The sequence below is a fragment of the Salvelinus alpinus genome, chromosome 18 (assembly GCF_045679555.1).
Source record: "Salvelinus alpinus chromosome 18, SLU_Salpinus.1, whole genome shotgun sequence".
Lineage (NCBI taxonomy): Eukaryota > Metazoa > Chordata > Actinopteri > Salmoniformes > Salmonidae > Salvelinus > Salvelinus alpinus.
The window spans coordinates 34,966,645-34,985,046 of record NC_092103.1 but is presented as its reverse complement, the minus strand read 5'-3'; the positions used below and the strand labels follow the sequence as shown (position 1 = coordinate 34,985,046).

The window sequence follows — 18,402 nt, the reverse complement described above, 5'->3', positions numbered from 1 at the left end:
GACCACATGGGCGCGTGGTGGGAAGGGCACTTCCTGTTTCCCCGTCGGAACTATTTTTAGTGTTGCACTTGCTGCAGAAGGTTGTCCAAAATTGACTTGATGAGACATGTACGTAATCGTGGTAGCAAGACAGCAGCACACTTTTTTATTTAACCTTTATTTAACTAGGCAAGTCAGTTAAGAACAAATTCTTATTTACAATGACGGCCAAACCCGGACGACGCTGGGCCAATTGTGCGCCGCCCTATGGGACTCCCAATCACGACCGGGTGTGATACAGCCTGGATTTGAACAAGGGACTGTCGTGACGCCTCTTGCACTGAGATGCCGTGTCTATGCAGTGCCTAGACAGCTGCGCCAGTCGGGAGCCCAAGATACTAGTCACTATCCGTACAGTAGGTGGCGGCAATACATCAATAGGCGTAGTCTGCCATAAAACCTCAAGGAAGAAGAAGAAGCACACTCGTGAGAATTATGAACCGTTGTTCATGTATCTGTTGTCGTTTTATAGACAGATGAGCGAGTCTGCCAACAAATATGATCCCTCTAAAGCGCAGGAAAGTGAACTGCTCCGTTACAAGCGACAGCAGCGGTGACAGGACCAGCAAGTTTCCCGGGGTTGTCATCTTTCTCCTGGAGAGAAAAATGGGAGCCAGTCGGAGAGCCTTCCTCACCCGGCTCGGGCGGGGGAAAGGTTTCAACATAGAATACTTCTTAAGGTAGTGTGAACAACAATATTCTGGAGTGAAAATAATGTATGCTAATAACTTCACCTTGTCTCCAGTACTATCCCTGCTGATCTAAGACCGATAGCTAGGCTAGAAAGATTGAGTAGGTATCAATCGAGACTTAAGTTCCTATAAATCAGTGGTCTTGAATGAAAGGGAACAAGGGTGTTTAGAGACACTTTAGGGATATTTGCCAATGTAAATCAAGTCTTGGTAACCTCTCTTTCTCTTTTTCCATAGCCGTTCCATCACTCATATCGTGTCCGAGAATAATTCTGGGGAGGAAGTCCGGACTTGGCTGGACCTCCAGACTGGAGGACAGAGCAGAGAAGGGGGAGAAGGCAGGCCAGCCCGACCTGGTTCTGTCCATCTCCTGGACATGGTGTGGTACACAGAGAGCATGCATGCTGGCATCCCTGTGATTATACTGGACAGACACAGACTACAGGTAGGATATAGCCAGGCCACCTACCTGTACCTACTACCACTACCCGTACTTTGACTAATGTCATCTTCCTCGCATAGTGGAGAATGATATGGGTTATTTTCATGGGGGCATGCAACTGAAAACCTTTTGCAACAAAAAGTCCAGGTAGTCCTTCCCTGCTTGTCTGTTTTCTAATGCCCCCTGTAAAACAACGTATTTCATTGCACCTATCCAGTCTGTGACGATAAAATAAATGTTGTGGGGTGTGCCTAATGTACACAACCTTGTTCCACAGGAGAGAGAGAAGCCTGGTTTGGAGCTGGCAGTGGTCTCAGTACCCAGCTATGCCTGTCAGAGACACACCCCTCTACTGCACCACAACACAACACTGACCGTGAGTCCTCCTCCTTCCCACAATCCCCTCACTTACGAGGTGTTGATGTTCTGAATGACATCTATGGCTACTTTGTTCCATCCCAAACACTAACTTATGTTGTCAAAAGCATATTGTATTTTTTGAACGAGCTGTCTATATACCTCTCTCTCTCCCCTCCTTTCTCTCTCTCTCTCCCCTCCTTTCTCTCTCTCTCTCCCCTCCTTTCTCTCTCTCTCTCCCCTCCTTTCTCTCTCTCTCTCCCCTCCTTTCTCTCTCTCTCTCCCCTCCTTTCTCTCTCTCTCTCCCCTCCTTTCTCTCTCTCTCTCCCCTCCTTTCTCTCTCTCTTATTTTCTCTCTTTCTTTTTCTCCCCCCTGTAGGATGCGTTGTCCATACTGGCTGAGAATGCGGAGCTCAGTGAAAACGAGGGACGGGGAGTGGCATTCCGTAGGGCAGCAGCCTTGTTGAAGTCCCTCCCCCAGGAGGTCAGAGGGGCAGAGCAACTACGAGGACTACCTTGTCTGGGGGAGCATTCACTCAGAGTCATCAAGGTCTGGATACAGACATCTGTCTATTTTTTCACTTCTCTGTTTTCACCTCTCGCTCTTTCTGTCTGTGTGTATTACTCGCTCTCTTTCTGTCTGTGTGTTTTACTCGCTCTCTTTCTGTCTGTGTATTTCTCTCGCTCTCTTTCTGTCTGTGTGTATTACTCGCTCTCTTTCTGTCTGTGTATTTCTCTCGCTCTCTTTCTGTCTGTGTATTTCTCTCGCTCTCTTTCTGCCTGTGTGTATTTCTCTCGCTCTCTTTCTGCCTGTGTGTATTTCTCGCTCTCTCCAGGTCTCTTATCAGAACCTCTCAATCTGCCTCTCAGTCCCTTCTTCTCCCTGTTTATCTTTAGGAGGTTCTGGAGGATGGTGTATCTCATGAGGTGGAGACCACCACGCATTCAGAACAGTTTAAGGCCATGAAGGTGAGATTAGGGTGCGCTGAGACCTCCATCTCTGGTTATGGTCCCAGAATCTCTGTCCTTTGCTTCCACTTATTGGAGAGAAGTGTGTGTTTCAGGCCCTAACAGGTATTTTCGGGGTAGGGGCGAAGACAGCGGACCGTTGGTTCAGGGAGGGAATACACACCCCCTCCGACCTGCAAAGATCAGGACACACACTCAACAGAGCGCAACGAGCAGGTGTGTGTGTGTGTGTGTGTGTGGTGTGTGTGTGTGTGTGTGTATATATATATATAAAGCCTCTCTGAGCAGTGGTAGTAAGCCTAAAGTGCCCTCTGCACAATAGTTTTCTACAGTCAGTGCAAAGGTCACTCAATCCTCTTCTCTTCCTCTCTCCCTCTCAGGTCTGCAGTATTATGACGAACTGAACCTGCCTGTCACGAAATCAGAGGCTGTTGCAATTGGTCAGATTGTGGAGAGGGCGGTCCATGCTGTGCTCCCGGGGGCAGAGATCATTCTGATTGGAGGATTCAGGAGGTACGCTGAGCAGTTTTCACTGCTCTACGCATTCAGGGACATATAACTGGTCTATATCTCTCTCCGTTTCTTTCTTTCCCCTCTATTTCAGTCATCCGTTGATCTCGTTCCTCTTTATTTCTCTCTCTAGAGTAGGGTTCTGAACGTTTCAACGAAATTTGGATCCTTTCCCCCCACAAATGTTAAAATCACAGTGCAGCTGGCTCTCCTGCTGCTCTTTCTCTTCACTAATGATGCCAGTGTGTCCTCAGTCTGTTGCGTGTAGAATATCCTAGCATATTCATTGATGATAGGCCCTGCTTTACTGAAGTTGCGAGACATTGCAAGCTAAGAAATTGCGAAATACAGCATTCCATTGCGAGATACAGCTTTTGATTGCGGATAGATAGGCCTACTGCACGGTTCTGACTCCGTCTGCCTGGTGGCCGACCTGCCTATACTGTGCCCCTCCCCTCTCTCTCCGTCCCTCGCTAGCTCGCTATGAAAGATGCGAGTGTTTGTGTTCTCGGAAGTACTGCAACTTATCAGTCTCCTCCGTTCCAAAAATACTGAATCTTAGTAGTCGATGCCTAGTGGAAGATGTTTTCTGCTAAATGTCTTGGTAAGTCACAGTATTTTTAAAATAATGTACATACTTTTTTTTAGGAGAGAGTGGTCTGCACGCAGGCAGCTCTAGGTCATTTTATTGACCGTTATGGTTGAATAGTGATGGAGGTTAGTAAAATGCCCGTTCAGTGGCGCTTCGAAACGATCCCCAGAGAAGGTTTAGTTTCAGCATTTAAAAAGCCGTAGTGTACCCTTACAGTCAGACAAACATGCCATAGTCCCCGTTTTCAAGGGGAGGCTATATGACTGTGGTAGGTAGAACTTCATTGCCTGGCCCTAGTGGTCGTACGTGCGTAATAGGACCATCAAATTTTATTTGTCACATACACATGGTTATCAGATGTTAATGCGAGTGTAGCGAAATGCTTGTGCTTCTAGTTCCGACCATGCAGTAATATCTAACAAGTAATCTAACCTAACAATTTCACAACAACTACCTTATATACACAAGTGTAAAGGAATGAATAAGACTATGTACATAAATATATATGAATGAGCGATGGCCAAACGGCATAGGCAAGATGCAGTAGATGGTATAGAGTACAGTATATACATATGAGATGAGTAGTGTGGGGTATGTAAGCATTGTATAAAGGCATTGTTTAAAGTGGCTAGTGATACATTTATTACATACATTTTTCATTATTAAAGTGGCTAGAGATGAGTCAGTATGTTGGCAGCAGCCACTCAATGTTAGTGATGGCTGTTTAACAGTCTGATGCCCTTGAGATAGAAGCTGTTTTTCAGTCTCTCGGTCCCAGCTTTGATGCACCTGTACTGACCTCACCTTCTGGATGATAGCGGGGTGAACAGGCAGTGGCTTGGGTGGTTGTTGTCCTTGATGATCTTTTTGGCCTTCCTGTGACATCGAGTGGTGTAGGTGTCCTGGAGGGCAGGTAGTTTGCACCCAGTGATGCGTTGTGCAGACCTCACTACCCTCTGGAGAGCCTTACGGTTGTGGGCGGAGCAGTTGCCGTACCAGGCGGTGATACAGCCCGTTAGGATGCTCTCGATTGTGCATCTGTAAAAGTTTGAGTGTTTTTGGTGACAAGCCGAATTTCTTCAGCCTCCTGGGGTTGATGAGGCGCTGCTGCGCCTTCTTCACCACGCTGTCTGTGTGGGTGGACCATTTCAGTTTGTCCGTGATGTGTACGCCGAGGAACTTAACTTTCCACCTTTCCACTACTGTCCCGTCGATGTGGATAGGGGGCTGCTCCCTCTGCTGTTACCTGAGGTCCACGATCATCTCCTTTGTTTTGTTGACATTGAGTGTGAGGTTATTTTCCTGACGCCACACTCCGAGGGCCCTCACCTCCTCCCTGTAGGCCGTCTCGTCGTTGTTGGTAATCAAGCCTACCTGTAGTGTCATCTGCAAACTTGATGATTAAGTTGGAGGCGTGCATGGCCACGCAGTCATGGGTGAACAGGGAGTACAGGAGAGGGCTGAGAACGCACCCTTGTGGGGCCCCAGTGTTGAGGATCAGCGGGGTGTAGATGTTGTTACCTACCCTCACCACCTGGGGTTGGCCTGTCAGGAAGTCCAGGACCCAGTTGCACAGAGCGGGGTCGAGGCCCAGGGTCTTGAGCTTAATGACGAGTTTGGAGGGTACTATGGTGTTAAATGCTGAGCTGTAGTCGATGAACAGCATTCTCACATAGGTATTCCTCTTGTCCAGATGGGTTAGGGAAGTGTGTTTGCGATTGCGTCGTCTGTGGACCTATTGGGGCGGTAAGCAAATTGGAGTGGGTCTAGGGTGTACGGTAGAGTGGAGGTGATATGGTCCTTGACTAGTCTCTCAAAACACTTCATGATGACGGAGCGGTAGTCATTTAGCTCAGTTACCTTAGCTTTCTTGGGAACAGGAACAATGGTGGCCCTCTTGAAGCATGTGGGAACAGCAGACTGGGATAAGGATTGATTGAATATGTCCGTAAACACATCAGCCAGTTGGTCTACGCATGCTCTGAGGACGGGGATGGTTTTCCTTTTGTAGTCCGTGATTGACTGTAGACCCTGCCACATACCTCTCGTGTCTGAGCCGTTGAATTGCGTCTCTACTTTGTCTCTATACTGACGCTTAGCTTGTTTGATTGCCTTGCAGAGGTAATAGCTACACTGTTTGTATTCGGTCATGTTTCCGGTCACCTTGCCCTGATTAAAAGCAGTGGATCGCTCTTTCAGTTTTGCGCGAATGCTACTATCAATCCACGGTTTCTGGTTGGGGAATGTTTTAATAGACGCTGTGGATACAACATCAGCGATGCACTTGCTAATAAACTCGCTCACCGAATCAGCGTATTCATCAATGTTATTGTCCAACGCTATGCGAAACATATCCCAGTCCACGTGATCGAAGCAATCTTGAAGCGTGGAATCCGATTGGTCTGACCAGCGTTGAACAGACCTAAGCACGGGCGCTTCCTGTTTTAGTTTCTGTCTATAGGCTGGGAGCAACAAAATGGAGTTGTGGTCAGATTTTCCGAAAGGAGGGCGGGGGAGGGCTTTATATGCGTCGCGGAAGTTAGAATAACAATGATCTGGGGTTTTGCCAGCCCGGGTCGCGCATTCGATATGCTGATAAAATTTAGGGAGCCTTGTTTTCAGATTAGCCTTGTTAAAATTCCCAGCTACAATAAATGCAGCCTCAGGATATGTGGTTTCCAGTTTACCTAGAGTCGAATTAATTTTTTTCAGGGCCGTCGATGTGTCTGCTTGGGGGGGATATACACGACTGATTATGATCGAAGAGAATTCTCTTGGTAGATAATGCGGTCGGCATTTGATTGTAAGGAATTATAGGTCAGGTGAACAAAAGGACTTGAGTTCCTGTATGTTGTTATGATCACACCACATCTCGTTAATCATAAGACATACACCCCCGCCCTTCTTCTTACCAGAGAGATGTTTGTTTCTGTCGGCGCGATGCGTGAAAAAGCCAGGTGGCTGTACCGACTCTGACGTATCCCGAGTGAGCCATGTTTCCGTGAAACAAAGAATGTTACAATCTCATTATTCTGCATTGTGAATTGACTTGGAATTGTAAGATATTTTTTCTTGCTGTTTTTAAATGTGAAGCAAACTTGTTCATTTGTCACATCCCTACTATAGAGGTAAGCAGACTGGTCATGATGTGGACTTCTTGATAACCCATCCCGACGAGGGCAGAGAGGAGGGGCTCATGCCTAAGGTGGTGTCCTGGCTTGAAGCACAGGTAACACACACCAGTTGTTTCTATTTTCCATCCGAACAACTTTACACTATCTATTACAATTCCCAGAAAGCATTTCCCTTTTTCCTTCTATCAACTAAATATGGAACGTGTGCTTAGCTGTTTACTATACAAAACACCATCAGGCCTGGTCAGTTCAACAAGCCAACCTGAGTAAGGATGTTTCTGTACCCCCAGGGGTGTAACACTCTATTCTGTCCCCAGGGCTTCCTGTTGTACCAGAAGACCACTCGGAACTCTTATCTGGAGAGCAAAGAGGGTCCTGCGAGGCCAGCCTCTAACATGGACCGCTTTGAAAGATGCTTTTCCATCTTTAGACTGAGCACAGACAACGAAGGGAGGGAGATCCAGGCGGGGGATGGTCCACAGACATACTCACCGACACTGACCAATACAGATCCACACACCCACTCAGACACTCACCCACACTCAAAAACGGACTCACACCCACTTCCCCAGACCCTTGTCTTCCCCAAACCCCAGACTTCAGACTTCCCCAGACTTCCCCAGACCCCAGACCATGACCAGAAGGTGAGCTGGGTGCTGGGTCATTCTCAGTGCTCAGGTCCCCGGTCCTGGAGGGCAGTGAGGGTTGACCTGGTGGTCTCTCCATACAGCCAGTTTGCCTTCGCATTGCTGGGCTGGACTGGATCGAAGGTACGGCCTAAACCTAACCCCCGACCTCTAACTTGTGATACTGTTGTAAGGCTTCAAGATGCAACTCACCCCCCACCAGCCTTCCATGTGAATCTTAGGCCTTATCTCATTTGGGGGAAAGTCTGTCCTCTGTCTTCTCTCCTCCGGAAACCAATAAGTAGTCAAGGAGAGTGTACATTTGTTAGTAGGAAGAGTGTTCTCCCCTCCTCGATAGCCACCTTTCATCAAGGATAGTCATGTGTATCCTACCGGAGTCCTTCCAGGAAGAGTTTTGATCTGCTACACCCCCTTTGAAGCAGTTGTTTTCTCAGAGGAGAAAAGCATGCAAACATTTAAAAACAATATGCTAATTACTGTAAAATGTCTTGCACAACTAGCTACATTTTGTTTGATCACTTTACACGTTTATTTTGGGATTCCACCCCTGTAAATGTCTTTTGCCTGATGACGTGCGAGCGGAGCGCATTTTCAACCAGCCTTCTCTCTCTTTCACACTCTCTCACTCTTTCTCTTTTGCTCTCTCTCTCTCTCTGCAGTTGTTTGAGAGAGAGCTGCGTCGCTGGGCAGTACATGAGAAGGCCATGACTCTGAGCAGCCATGCTCTGTACGACAGAAAACGGGTACACACCCTCTCTCAAACACACACACACATTTTAAATACTGTAGTGGTTAATTTCTGTATTATCAAATGAGAGACAAACTTATCACACAAGTCAGAGTTATACTTAAACTAAATCTTTATTCACTTATTAATAAGGGAGCAGGTCAATACAACACACATATGAAGTGAATCGATTGCGTGCTCTAGAGACAAAGGATACCCTTTTTGCTACCTTTTATAGCAAAGATACATCCTCTTAGTCTACATGACAAACAACAGATGTGTGGAATGGGTCACAGGGTTAGGATTCGTATAAAATATACTAATAATTTACAGCAGACAGTATCTGTATCTTTACAGCAGACAGTATCTGCTGTAAAGACTTCTCATTGTGTAGAAACCAGGGTATGGCCCCCAAAAACAAGGTTTGTTTCGTAATTATCCGTACTCAAGCCATCTCCACCCTGGTACCTCCCAGCACACAAACACCAACTCATGCGATGGAATGCGTCCTTTTTGTCACGACATCCGCCGAAGTCGGCTCCTCTCCTTGTTTGGGCGGTGATCGACGTCACCGGCTTTCTAGCCGCCGCTCCATTTTTCATATATCCATTTGTCTTGTTTCCATACACACCTGGTTTTCATTTCCCCAATCAATCTACTTGTATTTACCCTCTGTTTCCCATCATGTTTTGTGTGTAATTGTTTCATGTTATTGTGGTGTTTTATTACGCGCTTTACTTTTGTTATGTTCCGTGTTTTGAGCGCATTTGATTTATGTAGTGCTCTCGTTTTGGAACTAAAATAAAGTGCACCTGTTTACATCACTCTACTCTCCTCCACCTGACTTCGCCTCTTATACACTCGATGACACTTTTAGGTTTTATCACCAAAGGCATCGTAAATCTACTGTCCGCATTAAGCCCAAGGCTTACTGTTCACACAGACACAATATAGTTCTAACAACCCCCTGTTCTGTTGCATAACACAACCATTTGATGCAATAACAGTCTTGTAATTTCAGTCTCACAATACGTTATTTGAATCCAGACATCACAGTCAAGAAGGATTCAAACATTTCAAAGGTCACAGATACTTGGACACTAATGGATACAGACACACTCTCTCAAAAGTCATACACATGCACACATTTTAAATACTTTATTTGGGTACACACAGCATCATGTCTTTGTGTGCTCACTTCAAAGGGCTGGCACCTGCACAAAGACGTGATGCTGACAATCAGCTGAAGTGATCTGAGGGTTAAACTATGGTCTTATGTTTCCTACCTCTGTCTTTTCCATCTCCCTCTCTTATTCTCTCTGTCGCTCTCCATTTTTTTTGTCTATCTCCTCCTCATTGCTCTCTCTTGCTCTCTGATCAGACGCAGTATCTAAGGGCGAGTTCAGAGGAAGATATCTTTGCTCATCTGGGTCTGGAATATATCCCTCCCTGTGACCGGAACGCCTGACGACAACATACGGGACTGATAACAGATACAGTCTAAGCGCTAAGCTAAGCAAACCCAAGCTAACTTAAACCTAAACATAAGCCAAATCAAACTGAGCCTTATCCCGAGAACAACACACAGGCCAGATACAGCCCAGGGTAGACAAGAAGGGGGGGTGAGAGGTGGATAGATAGTTACATATCTGTATTTTATTAAATTGTAAATAATAGATAACATACAGACCCAGGATGTTGTAAAGTACCAAATCTATCTATCTTTAGTTAACTAAATTAAAATAACTTAACTACTCGAGCCATTAATTGTACAGTATGTGCTTTTTTTTCATATCTGACATATTAGATCATTTTCTTTCATTGGTGCCTTGTTATTGAATACGTTTTTAATATTTACTGCAATTTGTTTGTAATATTTAGAATGCAGTTAAACTGTGAATTAAAATTATATCAATAATTTTAGACTTACCAAAAAGCTTTTAAAATGTGACAATGTAGGCCTAAAACTGTGTGCGTTCTGAGGGAAAGTGCTTAATATATGCATGCCCTCATGCAGTGTGTGGTTTTGTTACATTTTGCATGATGACAGCAGTGGCCTATTTACACAGCAGGTGTATGCTACACACACACCACCATCCAACTCACGGTCTCAGAAATAGAAACATTATGTACAAAATACATTTTAAAAATGCCAAAAAACACACACAGCATAATTGGTTAGGGGATCGTAAAATGGCAGCCATCTCCTCCGGCGCATGTGACAAATAAAATGTGATTCTTTTACCTCTCATGACATGTCTGAGCATATATATGTTTGTACATTGATATATGTATATACAGTATGCCATTTTATATATTTTATGCATTGTGGTGGTTTCTGTGTGTACTCTTGTTTTTATTTGACAGAAATAAAACTCCCCTATTATTGAATGAGGATAATCTGGGTGTAGCAGTTTATATACCAGAGGGAGCGTAAGAGTTGGTGAGGGACCAGTTAAATATATATATATACTGAACAAATATAAATGCAACAATTTCAACGTTTTTACTGAGTTACAGTTCATGTAAGGAAATCAGTCAATTTAAATAAATTCATTAGGCCCTAATCTATGGATTTCACAAAACTGGGCAGGGGCTGGGTATGGGAGGGCATAGGACCACCCACTTGTGAGCCAGGCCCAGCCAATCAGAATGAGTTTTTCCACACAAAAGGGCTTTATTACAGACAGAAGTACTCCCCAGCACCCCCACGCAGGTGAAGAAGCCAGGTGTGAGGGTCCTGGCCAGTTGGATTTACTGCCAAATTCTCAAAAATTACATTTTATTTCAGCTCGTGAAACATGGGACCAACACTTTACATGTTGCTTTCATATTTTTGTTCAGTATATAACTGGGAATAAAGTGACAGTTAACAGTTGCAGCAGCGTATGTGATGAGTCAAAAAAAGTGCAAAAAGGTTTAATGCAGAGCTCCCGGGTGGCGCTGCGGTCTAAGGCATCTCAGTTCTAGAGGTGTCACTACAGTCCCTGGTTAGATTCCAGGCTATATCACAACCAGACGTGATTGGGAGTCCCATAGGGCGGCGCACACTTGGCCCAGCGTCGTCCGAATTAGCGTTTGGCCTGGGTAGACCGTCATTGTAAATAACAATTTGTTCTTAACCGACTTGCCTAGTTAAATGAAGGTAAAATAAAAGTCCAGGTAGCTATTTGGCTAACTATTTAAATATTTAGCAGTCTTATAGCTTGGCGGTAGAAGCTGTTCAAGGTCCTGTTGGTTCCAGGCTTGGTGCATAGGTACCGAGTCTATGACTCGGGTGGCTGGAGTCTTTGACCATTTTTTTGGGCCTTCCTTTGACATTGCCTGGTATAGAGGTCCTGGATGGCAGGGAGCTCGACCCCAGTGATGTACTATGACTAATATAGTCATCGGATGAAATGAAAGCCAACCAATCAACAATTGCATAACATTTTGAATTTTGAGGTTGATTTGATTTAAATCAGCATGAGATACAATTACACTCTTCAGTCTTGAGAAAAAATCGGATGAACCAAACTTTTTTTTATCTTTTGCTTTCTCAGACTGCTGAACTACCAAACATACATTTGACACAAATGTACCCAAGATTCAAACTTGCAGTAGAAAATGATATACAAGAGAACATTCAGTTATTTTGCTCAACATTTAAACACGGGTCACATAATTAAAAGCTCCTCACTCTGCAACCCTGACTTATATTTCATATATTTCAATCACCACCTTCCTACAGGGTTTTAAAGGTTTATTGGAAACAGACAGGGTCATTTCTCATATTGTGTGTGTGCCTCCACTGGCGTTTCCAGCACCTCTTCCTAACAGCCTCATTAACCTCTAAATGCCGGTCCAACTTCAAAAGCACCGTCACCTCTCACAAGTCCTCGATTACACCCCTCACACACACACACCTCAGATCGCTCTGTCACACCAAACTCAATGGGACAGGATAAGCTTAGTGAAAGATCCCTAGGATAGATCTCTCATAAAGGCATTTCTAATAGTCAAACTAGTTATCATGAGTTAAACTTTAAAGAAATATTTATATAGATAAGCATGTAAAGGGGCTTGTCAATCTCAGAATGTGTGTCTGCATGTGCGTGTGTGCGTGTCAGAGGCAGAGCAGCAGTTTTCCTCCACGACGCCTGCTCCCCATTGGCACGTCACCTGTTCCCACGCCAATGATGCCACACGTGTGAAACAAAAGTTTACTGACTGACTGGGAGGGAGAGACACACAGCAACAACACCTTTGTGTTCTGAGAGGAGCAGCAGAGACTGGAGGTCTGTGGGACTGGGTCGTGTTCTGAGAGGAGCAGCAGAGACTAGAGGTCTGTGGGACTGGGTCGTGTTCTGAGAGGAGCAGCAGAGACTGGAGGTCTGTGGGACTGGGTCGTGTTCTGAGAGGAGCAGCAGAGACTAGAGGTCTGTGGGACTGGGTCGTGTTCTGAGAGGAGCAGCAGAGACTGGAGGTCTGTGGGACTGGGTCGTGTTCTGAGAGGACCAGCAGAGACTGGAGGTCTGTGGGACTGGGTCGTGTTCTGAGAGGAGCAGCAGAGACTGGAGGTCTGTGGGACTGGGTCGTGTTCTGAGAGGAGCAGCAGAGACTGGAGGTCTGTGGGACTCTGTTGTGTTCACCAGGACATACTGAACACATCACTACTGGTGCGTGTGTTCATGTACTTTTGTCTGTGTGTATGTCAGAGAGGGTGTGTGTGTCTCCTATGTCTCACCTCTACAGAGACTGAAAAGGAGACCACCTGTCTGTGGGGCCAGACTGCAGGCCTGCCTACTGTAGGTAATAATGGTTTTGTTGTGGGGGGGGGGGGGTCTCCAAGCCTTACCAAAGGCTTGTTCCCCCCCTCCTCTCCTTTTGATCATAGGAGTCACAGTGCCTGCTTTTCCTCCATGACCAGTATATCAAAGCACCAGGAGGAGCCTTTGAAGGAGCTGATGGGAATCTATAAGACAAGGAGAAGAGGTCTGACTGACTGGCTGTTATACACCACACAGGGCGGGACACTGGTGGACAACAGGAGCCAAACAGGTTAATAATCATTACATAACAGACAAACTAACATGAACAAACAGGCCGTGAATAGCAGATTCACTGATATAAAACTTCAATTTCAAGTTTATATCAGCAATGTTTAGGTGTCCTTCAACTGATTGGTCTGATGATACTGTACATGTATTGAACTAAAATAAAAGGCACCTCTGTATGTGTGGTGTTGTGACATGTTACAATATTTTATCAATTCCCCTTTCCATGTTGGGCTGATGTATCTATGCTGCCAGTTAGACTGCTTCCTGTCCTCTGTCTCTCCTAATCCCGCACTGGGCACAGATCTTGGATCACCTTAACCTCCACAAATCCTAACCATAACCATTTGGGAGTTAAAGTGCTAAACTGGTCTTAGATCAGTGTCTAGTAGGGACAACTTCTGTTTATGTATGTGTGTCTGCGCGTGTGCATGCGTGCATGTGTCGTCCACGACAGTGCCTGTGTGTGTGCGTGCCTGTGTGTATGTGCGTGCCTGTGTGTGTGCGTGCGTGCACCCCTGCATGCTCATGTGTGTGTCCTGACAGGGCAAGGAGAGTGTCTGTGTGCATAACAGAACAGCAAACAGGACCAAACAGGGCCAAACAGAGCCATTAGAGATGAAAGGCTGTGAATGGAGCCAATCAAAGAGAAGCACAGCTGGAGACCGTCAGCCCACAGACAGAATGGCCTCTCCCTGGATCACACACACACACACACACACACACACACACACACACACACACACACACACACACACACACACACACACACACACACACACACACACACACACACACACACACACACACACACACACACACACACACACACACACACACAAACCAACTAATAATGGTGAGCTAATAATGTAACCATGTGAGTTAATACAGTTGAACCCACACACATACAGCAGAGTGTGTTTAAAAAAAAAATATATATATATTTTTTAAATATATATACATATATATTTTTTTTTTGGGGTGGATCAGCTTAATATTGCGGAAAGAATGTTGCTTCCAATGTAATTGTCTGCATCATTTCCAATCCCCCATATTTTTTGGGGTAAATATATATATCCATACACGCATGCATACATATACACATACAGTATATACATACACATACCTATATAGACATACATACTTTTTTAAAGAATATACCTTTATTATTATGCCCCGCAACCCTACCACCGATCCCCCAATTGGAGTAAACTAATAAACACTTCTGCTTTTACCTTCAATTTATACATCTTATACCCATTTTACAGACACAGTCTACTTTATAATAGTTCTCTCTTGTTTGTTCTTAGTCCTTCCTCTATTTCTGTTGCCCACCAATTTTATTTCCACTTGTAACTGTGCTATTTCACAAAAGCTCCGCACCTATACACATTTCACAGATCCCGTATGCCCTACATTGTTTATCTTGTTATTAGTCCCACCCTTCAGTTCCACTCAACCCTTCCCATCTATCTTCCAACATCATCCATTTCGGATTTTTATTTGCCATATATTTTTCAACTGTGCTGTGATGCTTCACAAAATATTTGAACCTTCCTATTCTCATAGCTTCTACAGATTGTAAATTAAAAATAAACATTTTTGCTAAAATAATTATTATATTATTGATTGATTGACTATGGCTTTTCAAATCCCCCAGTATTGCTATCTGTATCATTTCCAATCCCCCATATTAGTTCTAGGCAAATGTTGCAATTCTTCAGCCATTCCTGGACCTGTGACCAAAAACGAGCTACATATGGACAATACCAAAATAAATGATCTAATGACTCTGCCTCCTCACAACAGAATCTGCAGAGCTGGGAAGATTGTATACCCCATATATATAACATTCTATTAGTTGCAAGAATTTTGTACAGTAATTTAAATTGAAAAATTCGAAGTTTTGAATCCGGCGTTGTTTTGCGTATCAATTCATAAACCATGTGCCATGGAATGGGTACATCGAAAATCTCTTCCCAACTATTTTGCAATTTATATGGCACAGCTGTCAGTTTTTTGGTCCTTAAATGAAATTGGTATATGTTTTTATTTATCACACTTTTCTTTAACCATTTATGTTCTTTAATACAGGGCCGACATACAAGTTCCTTACTTTTTTCCCCTTCTACTTGCCTCTTCCATTTTTGTGGTAATGCTGCAATTAATTGGTTGTAATTTTGGGTAGAGCAGACATTTCCATATGTCTGTGTTAGCTGCATGTGTGACATAACTCCACCAGTCCTATTTATGATATCATTCACAAAAATTATACCTTTTTTAAACATTTCTTCGATAAATACAGTTTTTTTATCAATTACTATATTTGAATTTAACCACAATATTTGTTGTACTATTTGTTCCGTCCTTTCAGGTGGATTAAACTGAAATTGCAACCAACTTTCTAAGGCTTGTTTAAAAAATAAGGATATTTTGGAGATTATTTCCTTTTCAAACAACCGAAAGTGAGCAGGTGTAATCTGAATAAAGGGAAAAAGGCCCTTCTTGAACATAGGATGAGACATTCGTACCAATTTACTAGAGAACCAGTTTGGATTTAAGTATAACTTTTGTATGACTGATGCCTTTAGTGAGAGGTCTAATGCTTTAATATTTAATCATTTCTGCCCTCCGAATTCATATTCGTTATATAAATAGGCCCTTTTAATTTTATCTGGCTTGCCGTTCCAAATAAAATGGAATATTTTTTGTTCATATAATTTAAAAAGCAGGTCACTAGGTGTAGGCAAAACCATAAGCAAATAGGTAAACTGTGATATGACTAAAGAGTTAATCAGGGTGATTTTTCCACAAATAGACAGGTATTTTCCTTTCCATGGTAGCAAGATCTTATCTATTTTTGCTAACTTTCTATAAAAATTTATTGGAGTGAGATCATTTCTTTCTTTTGGGATTTTTATACCGAGTATGTCCACATCTCCGTCAGACCATTTAATTGGTAAACTACATGGCAATATAAAATGTGTATTTTTTAGTGATCCAATACGTAATATGGTACATTTATCATAATTTGGTTTTAATCCAGAGAGGATAGCAAAGGTATCTAGATCCTCTATGAGGCCGTGGAGAGACTCTAGTTGTGGTTTTAAAAGAAAACATGAATCATCAGCGTACAATGACACCTTAGTTTTTAAGCCACGGATTTCTAATCCATTAATATTAATGTTTGATCTAATTTTAACAGCTAACATTTCGATGGCAATAATAAATAGATATGCCGATAGTGGACAACCTTGTTTTACTCCTCTAGATAGTTTAAAATTTTCTGAGATGTAGCCATTATTTACTATTTTACACCTAGGGTTACTATACATAATTTTAACCCATTTTATAAGAGATTCCCCAAAATTGAAATATTCTAGGCATTTATATATAAACTCCAGTCGTACTTTATCAAAAGCCTTTTCAAAATCAGCTATGAAAACCAGACCTGGTGTCCCCGATATTTCATAGTGTTCTATTGTTTCCAGTACTTGCCTTATATTATCTCCAATGTATCGTCCATGTAAAAAACCTGTCTGATTAGGATGAATAATATCTGACAAAACTTTTTTTATTCTATGTGCCAAGCATTTTGCTAGGATTTTTGCATCACAACACTGAAGTGTAAGAGGTCTCCAATTTTTTAATTGGACTGGATCTTTATATATACCACTTGGGTCCTGTTTCAGTAATAACGATATCAGACCTTCTTGTTGCGTGTCTGATAATCTACCATTTATATAGGAGTGGTTAAAACAAGCTAATAATGGTCCTTTGAGTATATCAAAAAAAGTTTTGTATACTTCCACTGGTATGCCATCCAGCCCTGGAGTTTTCCCATCCTTAAAGGCCCCAATTGCATCAAGCAGTTCCTCCTCTGTAATTTGGCCTTCACATGAGTCTTTCTGTACAGATGTTAATTTTACATTATTAATAGGAAAAAAATCCATACAATTAGTTTCAGTTAGTGGAGATGGAGGAGCCTGAAACGAAAACATATTCTTAAAGTACTTTACTTCCTCTTTCAAAATATCATTTGGTGAATCATGCGTGACTCCATCATTTGTAACAAGTTTTAATACATTTTTTTTGGTAGCATTTCTATATTGAAGATTGAAAAAGAATTTGGTGCATTTTTCCCCATATTCCATCCAGTTCGCTTTATTTTTATAATATATTACACTGGATCTTTCTTGAATAAGTTCCTCCATTTCTTTTTGTTTTTCCTCTAACTTATTCTTTGCCTCTATGGTACCGTTTTTATTGCTATCTAACTGTACTGTTAGTCCTTCAATTTCCTTTGTTAATATGGACTCTTTTGATCTAAATTCCCTTTGTTTTATAGATGAGTACTGAATTGCATGGCCTCTAAAGGCACACTTAAAAGTGTCCCATACAATAAGGGGATCTGCTGTACCTATGTTATGTCTGAAAAAGTCAGTTATAAAATCTTCTGTCCTAGTTCTAAACAATTTATTTACATTTACATTTAAGTCATTTAGCAGACGCTCTTATCCAGAGCGACTTACAAATTGGAAAGTTCATACATATTCATCCTGGTCCCCCCGTGGGGAATGAACCCACAACCCTGGCGTTGCAAGCGCCATGCTCTACCAACTGAGCCACACGGGACCATATCATCTAGTAGACTTTGATTAAATTTCCAATATCCTCGCCCACGTGGAAATTCTGTAAGAGAAATATATATGCCAATTATGTGATGATCCGACCGCATTCTGTCCCCTATCAACACTTTTTTAACTTTTGGTGCCAGAGAGAATGGTATAAGAAAGTAGTCAAGACGACTAGCTTGATTCAGCCTCCGCCATGTATATCTCACTAAATCAGGGTATTTAAGTCTCCATATATCCACTAATTCCAATATATCCATGACATTCATGATTTCCTTAAGTGCCTGAGGGTGATAGTTTGTAGTGTGATTTCCTTTCCGGTCTATAGAGGTATTTAAGACCGTATTAAAATCTCCCACTATAATAATAGAGTCTAGTGTTGCTTGTAGAGTTGATAAATTCTTATATATATTTTCAAAGAAGCTTGGATCATCATTATTCGGACCGTATAGGTTAACAAGCCATATTTGTTTATTGTCCAATAACATATTTTAAATAATCCATCTACCTTGAGGATCTGTTTGGACAATTTGCACATTTGGATCAAAATTATTGTTAATTAAAACCATCACCCCTTTTGAATTTCTTTGCCCAAGGGAGAAATATATTTTGCCCCCCCAGTT

General features: G+C 42.8%; 1 protein-coding gene across 4 annotated transcripts; it reads left to right on the top strand.

The window, feature by feature from the left end:
• The first annotated feature begins 61 nt into the window (after positions 1-61).
• polm (polymerase (DNA directed), mu) lies at positions 62-10,500 on the top strand. 4 transcript variants are annotated; one of them, XM_071351713.1, is made up of 11 exons: positions 62-719; positions 969-1,176; positions 1,451-1,549; positions 1,910-2,080; positions 2,428-2,499; positions 2,595-2,715; positions 2,880-3,012; positions 6,728-6,830; positions 7,053-7,505; positions 8,042-8,125; positions 9,491-10,500. In XM_071351713.1, exons 1-11 carry the CDS (start codon positions 538-540, stop codon positions 9,575-9,577), a joined length of 1,713 nt encoding a protein of 570 aa, XP_071207814.1. In that variant the 5' UTR covers positions 62-537; the 3' UTR covers positions 9,578-10,500. The 4 variants fall into 4 exon arrangements, with proteins under 4 accessions (XP_071207814.1, XP_071207813.1, XP_071207812.1 ...); XM_071351712.1 differs by having other exon boundaries at positions 404-719; positions 2,583-2,715; XM_071351711.1 differs by lacking the exons at positions 8,042-8,125; positions 9,491-10,500 and having other exon boundaries at positions 404-719; positions 7,053-7,881.
• Positions 10,501-18,402: the final 7,902 nt, after the last annotated feature.